The 12,186-nt window shown below is 41.9% G+C and overlaps 1 protein-coding gene across 1 annotated transcript; it reads left to right on the forward strand.

Moving 5' to 3' along the window:
- The first annotated feature begins 260 nt into the window (after positions 1-260).
- LOC102715379 (transcription factor RF2b) lies at positions 261-4,496 on the forward strand. Its single transcript, XM_006651287.3, has 4 exons — positions 261-981; positions 2,648-2,780; positions 3,232-3,316; positions 3,645-4,496. The coding sequence occupies exons 1-4, from the start codon at positions 557-559 to the stop codon at positions 4,001-4,003; spliced, it is 1,002 nt and encodes a 333-aa protein (XP_006651350.3). The 5' UTR covers positions 261-556; the 3' UTR covers positions 4,004-4,496.
- Positions 4,497-12,186: the final 7,690 nt, after the last annotated feature.

Below are 12,186 nucleotides of genomic sequence, written 5' to 3' on the forward strand. Positions count from 1 at the left end.
CAACCATTTGGTCATTTCTGTTTGGAATTGCTCTGAACAAGTGTATGTGCAGTAGCCTTCTCCATCGAGCCTTGATCCATTATTATCAGTTAGCACTCCTAATGCATAACCGTGCCTGTAAAATATAACTAACGGTAGCGACCGAAAAATATGGACAAGCCAGACAGCCGCTGACACACGCGAATAGACAGTCAGACGCTCGTGTACCGGCACCGTTGCTTACCGGTCACCACCCGCGCCGCGGCTGGCCGGGAAGGATTCCGGCTCGGCTCGTCCTCGTCTCAACTTCGCTCGCGTCCCCGTGGGCGATCACATGCTCTGCCCATCCTCCTCCTCCATCACAATCCCAGATCCCCCACCCCCCACCACCTCATAAAGACCAGAACCAAACCCAAAAGCAACCAACACCAGCGCAGCGCGGCGCGGCGCGGCGCAGGCACGCACGGCAGCGGCGGCGGCGGACGCGGCAGCACGAGCAGCCGCCTCCTCCAATCCCACTCGCTCGCGCGCAGCGGGGGAACGGGAGACAGGGTGGGTGGGGGTTGGAGGGGGCGCAATGCAGGAGCCTAAGCCCGCCGATCCGGCCGCGGCGGCCATGCGCGGGGGGCACCACCGCCGGGCCAGATCTGAGGTCGCCTTCCGCCTGCCCGACGACCTCGACCTCGGCGGGGGCGGCGCGGGGGCGTTCGACCAGATCGGCTCCGAGGACGACCTCTTCTCCACCTTCATGGACATCGAGAAGATCTCCTCCGGCCCCGCCGCCGCGGCCGCGGGGGGCTCCGACCGGGACCGCGCCGCGGAGACGTCCTCGCCGCCGCGCCCCAAGCACCGCCACAGCAGCTCCGTCGACGGCTCCGGGTTTTTCGCCGCCGCGCGGAAGGACGCCGCCGCGTCGCTGGCGGAGGTCATGGAGGCTAAGAAGGCCATGACCCCCGAGCAGCTCGCCGAGCTCGCCGCCATCGACCCCAAGCGCGCCAAAAGGTGCAGAGCCTCCCCGATCTCTCTCCCTCTTACCGCTTTCTATCCATCCGCTTGGTTCGTGTCATTGCTCTCGCGAGGTCTCGACTTATTAGTCGTTGATGCTTTGTTGGAAAGGTGGTGGTCGTCACGCACCACAGATTAGCAGATATCTCTTTCATTTCTCAAAGGCAGCGGATAATCAGATGAGGTACCTAGGACAATTATGCATGCATGATGCATGCATCTTTATGAAAATGCCTTGAGCCCGGAGGTTAGAGAAAAGATGGGCATTGGCGCCTTGTTTGTTTCTCTGCGTACTGTGGATTACTGGATAGATGGCGTTGGGTGGTTGGTGGGCAGGTCCGAAGTTAAGGTTATGCTAGTTATCGAGCGCTCGGTTGGTGGGATTATTATGGATAAGTGTTTGCTGCTGTGAGGTGGCGCATGCTTTGGTAGGCATTTTTTTGCTGGGATTGTGAAAGGAGGTGGGTCCATAGATACTGTGATGGTCTGATGGGCTGTTAATTGCTTTGTACATAGCCTTGATTTTAATTTGATTAGTTACTGTCAGATAGTACTGTTTATATAGCTGGTGGACTGTTTTTTTTTTTGGCTTAGTTATATCTAAGAAATGTGATGGGAAAATGTTGCATCTTTAGTTAAACTAACGAAATGGATAAGCGAGTCATGACATGTTATTAGAACGGATTGTCTGGATTGATTGTGAAAGGCGGTGGGAGCAACAACCAAGGGATAGGCATCCACATCCAATCGAATAATAGAAAGCAACATGTTCTTGCTTTCTCGCTTATGAGTCTCAGCTTTGGAATTATTCTTGGAGGTTGTGCAAATAATCAAATTAGAGAAAAGACATCACATTTTGGAGGAGATATTTAGTGGCTGTAAACAGTTAGATTTTTTCTATTTCTGAAAACAATCAGCCCATTGCAAGCCGTGATGGCAGTAGATTGTTTGTTAAATACACTGAAGATATATTGAAGCCTTCTGTGGTGTAGGCATGTCAAGTTAGATGTTTAAATTATCAGCATGGTTGAGATCTCACCAGTAATAACTGTACTACTGTAGCATGATTTGCACCTCAATAAGCTTATTGCTATTCAGTATAACCAGACAGGGGTGCTCTATACCTAGTTGACATTTTTTTAACAGTTAAAGGCCTGACATGTTGAAATTGCACTGCCTCTGTTCGTTTCTCCCTAATTCCAGGCAGGAGCCATTTATGTGAAATATCAACCCTGAAGAGATCGCTTTACATGGTTGACTTCTTGCCTGCATATGCCTCCAAACAATATGCAAACGCTTCCCAGCTGTAGTTCATCTTTAGGTTAACAAGGTTATCTTTGCAATGGATATTTCTTTCATTGCCATTCAGATCTATAGAAAATAGTGGACACACCATTGTATAACAAAATTTTCTTACACTTCTGTGTGATGTTGATATACAACACTTAGGTTTCTTTCTTGAAATCTATGGTGGATTTGTCCCCTTAATGCATGATTCTTTTTTAGTTTGTATACATACTGTTTCCAGTGTGGAAATTGGATTGAAGATGAACATGCTCAAGCACTGGCAAATATCTGCATGAGTTATGTTATGTTCATGAAATAATTTTGAACCAAACAATTTGTAAGATTTTGTTAACAACTTGAATTTGTTCTCATGCAGAATTCTAGCGAACAGACAATCTGCAGCTCGGTCAAAAGAAAGAAAGGCTCGTTACATAACAGAACTTGAGCGAAAGGTTCAGACTCTTCAGACTGAAGCTACTACTCTCTCAGCACAACTCACACTATTTCAGGTGCCTTTCCATCTATCTTTTCCCTCATTTTCAAGACTTCAAGTCCAGTTTAAATTCATGCAGTTACTGTTAACGGTAATCCTGTACTAGCAAAACAGTGTTTCTCCTTTGCAACCTTGGTAAGCAAACTGGCTATGGGCTGCCCCCACCCCACATTGTTACCAGACACTCAGACAGCAAGTAACTCTAGCTTGATAATTTTCCATGTACCATTGGACAACTTGTATGTCTGTATGCATGTGTTTACTTCTGCACATGCTGTGATCATTATAAACATCCATTGGATTATTTTATAAGGCTATGCTGATGGGCTGCATGTGAGAATAAAATATAAAGGTGTTTGTGGACTTTTGACTATCTTCTTATAGTTTATTAGGTTATGCTGTCGACTTATGAAGGAGTGTGCTTTTTGTAGAAACAACTGGCTCTTAAACATTTCTTTTACTTGCAGAGAGACACAACTGGGCTTTCTGCAGAAAATGCAGAGCTCAAGATACGGTTGCAGGCCATGGAACAACAGGCTCAACTGCGAGATGGTGAGCATTTTCCTTGATTAGATAAATTATAGTTTACTTAACATTTGTTTTTTGTCAACAAGAACTAGTAGTAAAAGTATAACACTGAATCACTGATCCATTATATTGGAAATGGTAACATTAAATTATAACACAGTCTAGAGCCATCTTAGATACTGTTATATTTGTGACATCTTAATTTTTTCGCCGAAAGGTAGAATGATTCATAATATGGAGCAATTTACACCGAGTAATTATTTTGGACAAATTAGAAGCAATAACTGGAGTATGAACTGTCAGTGCGAGTGTACTTTCCCTATTCTAACAAAGAATGTGATATAATTTTCAGCTCTAAACGATGCACTGAAGCAGGAGTTGGAGAGGCTCAAGCTTGCCACTGGTGAGATGACAAATTCCAATGAGACATATAGCATGGGATTGCAACATGTCCCATACAACACTCCCTTCTTCCCGCTCTCCCAGCAAAGTGCACCCCGCCAGAATGGTGGTGCCCAGTTGCCACCACAATTCCAAGCACCCCGCTCTAATATGGCCAATCACATACTATCCCACCCAAACGGTTTGCAGGACATCATGCAGCAAGACCCTCTTGGCCGGCTCCAGGGTTTGGACATCAGCAAAGGGCCTCTAGTTGTGAAGTCAGAGAGCAGCTCGATCTCTGCAAGTGAAAGCAGCAGCACCTTCTAACCAGGCCTACGCACCGAGAGCCATAGTTTCACTAGATTCGTTTGTTCATAGCCTGACATCCTCCCGCTGCTCCCTGTTCTGTAAGCTTATTATTCATTCAATTCGTTCGATTTAGTTGAAATTGTTTGTAATTGCAGTGGCTGATCTATCCCCTTCTGTGGACATGATTCCCGCACTCCTCACAAACCATTTGTTTTGGGTTCATTTCCTGTGTGCTTTGTTGTTTGGGATTACCAGGGCATCAGGAATGGCTTTCTGCGATAATACTGTTGTTCTTTGTAGTTGTGTGGACTTTGTTCACCATGGATTCAATTCTACCTTTTGAAAAAGATGCATGTATTCTCTGACATTTTTTTCTGAGTCATCTACATCACGCTGTGATGCTAGTTTGACTGGTGTGTACTCTGGAATTTGAGGATAAAAAGTTCAGATTGGGACTGCTGTGGAACCATTCGTATCGTCTCGTCTGTGACTGTTGGTGTGAAATCGTTCTCTTGTTCACCGTATACGCTTGTGTGCGTTTTTTTTTCCATTTCTCGTCAGTGGTATGGATATTTTGTGCTTGCTAAACTGCTAACAATGACAGCACTTACAGGCCAAAATGTAGTTCCAGTATTTGAAAATGCACACGTTTACTTCTTGAGGTTTCAACCAGACGAATCAAAATTCAAATGGTGCTGCTTGTGTACCAAGCGTTTTGCTCTGGTCTTATTTTTTCGCTTTTGTTTGTAAACTAAATTTAAATTTTTACCTTATATTTAGAATTGATATTGCGAATTTTTTATTGTTGTTTATTATAATCCTTTGTTTTAGTCGCTAAAACACGTATAAAAGTTTTTTTATAATTTATTTTTTATTTGTAAATATGTTTGGTATTTCCTATAAAAAACCAAACAATAACCTGACGTGTGCAAAATGATCGAGCCTCCTCTTCATCCTCCCCTAGAGCTATAGTGTTTGTTGATCCTTATGATAATCAACGTTACACACCATGCTGAATTCACCTGTTAGCAGTTTTTCTTAAGAAACTCGGTTCATCTATTGGGCATATAAATATCGGCCGATAGATTTAAAACTGAATGGACTGAGTTAAAAAAAAAAGAATCCAGCACACAAAACAACATGAGTACGTGCTGGACTTGTTATGAAATATTTGGTGCGATCTCATCCATCCAAGGGATAGATCTAATCTATTCAAATACAAAGGAGGAGAAGCATGATTCACATATTTTTCCAATATTTTCTTTCTCTGGAAAGAGTAAGACGTTTCTCAAACGTCGTACTCCTACGGTTCACACCGTTCCACCATATATATATAATGACTTGACGATGAATGAGAAGATCGATCCCATTCTTCTTACTATCGTAGTTTCTCAATTCTCAACACGTTATCAGCACTTCGCTCTTCCCCACCAAACACAAAGAGGAACAGAAGAAAAATAGAAGGTACGATGATCTCCATCACCGGCGTCACCATGGTGCTGCCTCCTCACAATTGACGGCACCGCCGGTAACTGCTACGCCAACCTCCTCCTTGCCAACAACGATGACTGACGGCAGCCATGGTAGCCCGTGCGACGGCTGTTGCCCGGCGCGGTGCGCTCATGGTTGGCACTCCAGCACGGTGTGCGTGGGGGCGGCACTCCGACGCGGCGCGCGCATGGACAGCAGCGGTTGGCATCATGCCGACACGAGCAGCGCGGGTGCGCGGCACTCCGGCACAGCGCGCGCATGGAAGACGGTTGGCGTCGTGGGCGGTGCGCGCGTCGACACTCCGACGCGCGACGCGAATGGTGCGGGCGCGCAGCGACGCAGGCGCACGGCGGTTGCGGCGCGGAATGGGCGGCGGCAGTTGCGTGCATGGCATGCATGTGCGTCGCTGTTACGCGAAGTGGGCGACAACGTTCACGTTACGTTGGTGTTGCATGGCGACGCTGTTATGTGGGTGTCGTGGGGGCTAATCCTCCCACCCCCTCCGTCCTATGTCCCATGGGCCAACCAGCCCATGGTTGCCCCCACCCCCCATTGGCGCAAGCAGGCCGGCCTAGCCTGGCTGCGGCCCAAGGCCGGTGGCCCTGGCGCCCTCCCCCTTACCAGGCCAGCGCGTCTCCACTTGGTGGTGGGTCGAAATTCAAAATTTCGGCCCACCACCACTTTTATCTGTTTTTATTTACTGTTAGCATTTTAAATATTAGTTACAATGAGATTTTAGTCCCTTTAATTTCTGCAATTTACTAAAAGCAGTTCATCAGTGTAATTACCTTCATGTAATTGACCTTTTAGTCCCTGATGTTTATGATATTTACATTATTAAATATCCTGCTTTTACTAAATTCATTTATTGTCTTAAATAAAATGCCTTCGCATATTATTTCAAGACATGCTCTACTTTCTCGCTTTATTAAAATTACAAAATTCTTTAAATTTTGTATTTTAATTTAGTAAATTCTCTTAATTATGTCTAACATAATTAATGGATAACTTAATGCATGTTTGACTTTAATAATTTGACTTGGCGATAAAACCACATGTAGATGGAGCCCTATATTTTGGTTACAAATGATCATTTACTAGGCAGCGAAATTTTCGCCCATCATTAAGCGGTCTACATTATAAGATGATTACCAAGATGAAGACCTAATATTTTTGGCCACTAGCGGTCTTAAATTTAGGCAGCGAACATTTCGCCCATCACTAAAAAGGTCTACATCTTATAATAATTACCCGCATGTGTTATTCTAAGAATATGATTGAAAAACAATTGTATGGTCTATTACCTACAATCAATTTTCAACACATGACAAATTATGAGGTCTTACCTTCCGCATTGAGATTACAACTTCTATATATATCATGTTTTTTATTAATTTACCTCTGTAAATTAATAAATATTAATCATGATTGTAGGGACAATGGCAATCAGAGAGTTCGATGAACTCGCCCTTGATGGGAGTAACTATTCAATTTGGGCTTCGGATATCAAAATAAACTTTGCTTCTCGTGGGATTATTAAAGCAATTGAGGACCCCGTTGATGGGGACCCGCCAGTTGAGGATAAGAAGATAATGACTGCCCTCTTCTTCCTTCGGCTCTATATCCATAAAGACCTCAAACATGAGTACATGTTAGAGATGAACCCTCTCACTTTATGGAAAGCTCTCAAAGAGCGCTATGATCAGCAAAAGGAACTCATTTGGCCTGAGGCTAATTTTAAGTGGTCTCAACTACGCCTGCAGATTTTAAAACTATGGCGGAGTTCAACCATGTTGTTCATCAGATTTGCTCCAAGTTGAAGTTTTGCGAAAAAGAGCCTACAGAGGCAGAAAAGATAGAAAAAACTCTGTCTACTATGATTCCGGAGGACATGATACCGAATCAACAGTATCGAGCTAACAATTTCAAAGGTATTCTCAGCTTATACATACATTGACTCAGGCAGAAAAACATCATGAGCTTTCTCTCAAGAATGCTTAACAGCGCCCTCCTGGTTCTGCACCTCTCCCTAAGGTTCACTTCAATGCTAAGTATAATGTTGATAATACAAAAGGATTCAAGGGAAATTCTTCGAATAATCCCAAGAATTCAACTAGAAAACGCAAACACAACAATAGACGCAAATTCAAGGGCCGAAAGAAGGGAAACGGCAAGGGAAAGGCACCACACGCCCGTCACAATAACAACAAACATTGCGACAGGTGTGGATCTGACTATCATGTCGCTAAAGATTGCCGTATCCCAAAGCATCTTGTCCTCTTGTATCAGAAATCTCTCAAGGAGAAAAAGTCATCTGAGGAACCAAGATATGAAGCTCACTTCAATCTTACAAATGAAGCTAGACCAGAGGTTGGAAGTTCTCAAAAGGCTCCTGTTGAACCAGAGAACAATCTCGATCTTCTACCAGAAGACGTTGGTCTACTTTCTTCGACAGATGACATGCTCATTGAGTTTTGCTCAATGGCTCCACTTGGAGATTTTTAGTAATCTCAGTGCATCTTACTTGAAGATGAAAAACTTTAAGTATTAGTATGTGTGTTACATACAATGATATCCATGTATTATGTCAAAACAATAGTTGTTGTAATAATTAGATAAGTACAAACTCCCTTATGTAATAAGGTTGTAAGACTTTTAAGTCATTAGAGTATGTACTATTACAGCTTATGTAAACATCATTTGTGTATTTGATGTTTCGTTACTTATTGTATGTATGGATTGAATAAAGAATTGTTTACTAAACAATTTTCTTTCTTTCAATATAGATATCTCACGATATCACTCCGATTGGAGAGGAATTATGCCTTGTGGACAGCGGTACCACAAATTCTATACTTAGGGAGATCAAATACTTCCAAACTCTTAAAAATAAAGAAGGGAAAGTTTTGACAATCGCTGGACGCGATACTGTAATAGTTGGCTCTGGACGAGCAATTATTACACTCCCAATGGGTACACAAATCATAATCGAGGATGCTTTATTGTATCCTGATTCAACCCGTACCTTACTAAGTTATAGAGATATCCGTCAAAATGGGTTACACATTGAAACCCAAATGGATAATCGAGAAGAATTTCTTCTCTTAACCAGACAAAATGGATATAGCAAGCATACTTGCAAAAAAATTCCATCTCTTACATCGGGTTTGTACTATACATACATTAAGCCCATTTCCCATGTTGCATATAAAGTAATTTTTCAAAATGTTGATGCATTCCACACTTGGCATGATCAACTTGGGAACCCGGGTATCGGGATGATGAGAAAAATTATTGGCAACTCTATTGGTCATAATTTGATCACTGGAAAATTTCCCAAATCCTCTGATTTTGTATGCACTGCATGTGCTACAGGGAAATTAATTTTAAGACTTTCTTATCTCAAAATTAGAGCTGAACCACTTCGATTCCTTGAACGTATTCAAGGCGATATTTGTGGCCCTATTGTGCCACGATCTGGACCGTTCAGGTACTTTATGGTTTTGATCGATGCATCTACAAGATGGTCTCATGTGTGTCTACTATCGACACGAAACCATGCTTTTGCTAAACTTATGTCCCAAATCATAAGGTTAAAAGCAAGTTATCCTGAACATAGGATTCAATCAATCCGTATGGACAACGCTGCCGAATTCAAATCTCAGGCTTTCGATGATTATTGCATGGCTTTAGGAATTCAGGTTCAGCATTCAGTCCCATATGTCCACACACAAAATGGTTTAGCTGAATCATTGATCAAAAGAATTAAGCTTATTGCTCGACCATTATTGATGAATTGCAAAGTACCTTCGTCATGTTGGGGTCATGTAGTACTGCACGCTGCTGATCTTATCCAACTACGACCAACTGCATATCATGAAACTTCCCCAATGCAGTTAGTACGTGGAAATCCTCCAAGTATTTCCCATTTGCGTAAGTTCGGTTGTGCTGTCTATATACCGATCTCACCACCACAGCGTACTGCTATGGGCCCACACAGGAAAGTGGGGATCTATGTGGGATTTAAATCTCCGTCGATGATAAAGTATTTAGAACCATTAACTGGTGATCTATTTACTGCCCGGTTTGCTGACTCTATTTTTGATGAGAAACATTTCCTGGCATTAGGGGGAGACTTCAAGTACCAGAAAGAATGCCAGGAAATTGATTGGAATGCTCAGGGTATTCCAGCCTCAGATCCACGTACTACAGAAACTGAACTATAAGTTCAGAAAATTATACATTTGCAAAGACTTGCAAATAACCTACCAGATGCATTTACCAATTACAAAAGTGTGACTAAATCTTTCATTCCCGCTCAGAATGCACCAGAAAGAGTGGAGGTACCAAACAAAACCACTCAACTTTCACTCTCTAAAAAGAGAGAAAGAAGTATGGTCACTAAGCGGGATATAATTGCTAGCAAGCACAGAAAGATGGTAAATGTAAACCAGCCTTTAGTTGGTACACACCGAATTGATACTAGATATCAAGCAGATCATGATAATCTGCAACCTAGCTCAGTTGTGCACAATGCTGAGACTAGAAATTCTGAAAACCATAGACACATTATGTTGGGAAATCACAATGAGTCTATGAGGGTTAATGAAATTACCATCAATTATACCGACACTGGAAATTCTTTTGATAGAAGAGCTACAATTGTCGACAATAAATTTTCCGAACAAATTGTTGATTGCCTCCAAATTGATCCATAACCTAGGTCTATAAAAGAGTGCCAAAAGCACTCTGACTGGAACAGATGGAAGGACGCAATTGACGCGGAATTAGCCTCGCTTTATAAAAGAGATGTATTCTCGGCTGTTATGCCTACACCTCGTGGTATCTTCCCTGTGGGATACAAATGGGTTTTCGTTCGGAAACGAAATGAAAACAATGAGATGGTGAGATCTAAAGCAAGGCTTGTAGCACAAGGTTTTACGCAAAAACTTGGCATTGATTTCAACGAAACTTATTCTCTAGTTATGAACGGTATAACTTTCAGATACTTAATATCATTGGCAGTACAAAATCATCTATCTATGCAGTTGATGGACGTAGTGATAGCATACTTTTATGGGTCACTTGATTCAGAAATTTACATGAAGGTTCCAGACGGAATCGATATTCCGAATCAAAAGGTAAATCGTAACATATATTGTGTTAAGTTGCAGAAGTCACTTTATGGCTTAAAACAATCGGGCAGAATGTGGTACAACCGATTAAGTGAATTCCTATCACTAAAGAGATACACTAAAAATGATGATTGCCCGTGCGTCTTTATCAAAAAATCCCCCACAGGATTTTGCATTATATCAGTATATGTTGATGATTTAAACATCATTGGCAATACACAAGATATAAATGAAGCACGTCATCATTTAAAGACGGAATTTGAAATGAAGGATTTGGGTAAAACCAAATTTTGCTTAGGTCTACAACTTGAGCATTTACCTTCAGGAATCCTTGTGCACTAAAGTGCTTATACCCAGAAAATATTAGAGAAATTCAATATGGATAAGTCATATCCCTCCAAAACTCTCATGGTGGTTCGATTTCTAGACGTAGAGAAAGACCCATTTAGACCAAAAGAAGACGGATAGGATATTTTAGGACCTGAATTTCCATATCTTAGTGCTATAGGCGCACTGATGTATCTTGCGAATAGTACGCGGCCAGACATTGCTTTCACGGTAAATCTATCAGCAAGATACAACGCTACTCCTACCCATCACCATTGGACTGGATTAAGAATATCTGTCGATATCTTAATGGCACAAGAGATTTGGGATTATTCTTTAAAAGGAACCATGATCCGACTTTAATTGGGTATACTGATGCTGGTTATCTATCTGATCCCCACAACGCCAGATCACAAACATGATTCGTATTTTTACAAGGTGGAACTGCTATTTCATGGAAATCTTCGAAGCAAACCCTGGTAGCCACTTCCACAAACCATTCTGAAATAATTGCATTATATGAAGCATCACGTGAATGTGTATGGCTTCGCAGAATGGTTAATCACATATTAACATCTTGTGGTATTGGGTCATTAGAATTACCCACCATTATCTATGAAGATAATGTCGCTTGTGTTGTTCAGATGGAAACTGGTTATATTAAGAGCAACATCACTAAGCATATTGCTCCTAAATTATTTTATTCTCATGAGCTTCGGCAACATGGAGAGATAAAAGTCTGCAAACCAAGTCATGGGATAATCTTGCTGATTTATTCACAAAATCTCTACCATATTCCACATTCTCTAAATGTATTGAAGGAGTTGGTATGAGGAGACTTAAAAGTCTGCAGGATTCAGGGGGAGTATCTCTCTCTAGAAACTAACCTATTTCTGTTATATTATACTCTTTTCTTTGTATGAGTTTTTCACCCTTTGGGTTTTTCTCATTCAAAGTTTTTAATGAGGTAATATCAACATAAGCTCTTAGTATATCACGTTATTCTCCTTATTTTTTCCCATTAGGTTTTTGAGGAGTTTTTACCTGATATATCTAAATAACGAATTATACAATATCTTTCCAAGATTTTACAGATCTTCCAAGTCTAGATTCGATCAAGGGAGAGCGTTATGAAATATTTGGTGTGATCTCATCCATCCAAGGGATAGATCTAATCTATCCAAATATAAAGGAGGAGAAGCTTGATTCACATATTTCTCCAATATTTTCTTTCTCTAGAAAGAGTAC

This window comes from Oryza brachyantha, chromosome 3, assembly GCF_000231095.2.
Source record: "Oryza brachyantha chromosome 3, ObraRS2, whole genome shotgun sequence".
In the NCBI taxonomy this organism is placed as follows: Eukaryota; Viridiplantae; Streptophyta; class Magnoliopsida; order Poales; family Poaceae; genus Oryza; species Oryza brachyantha.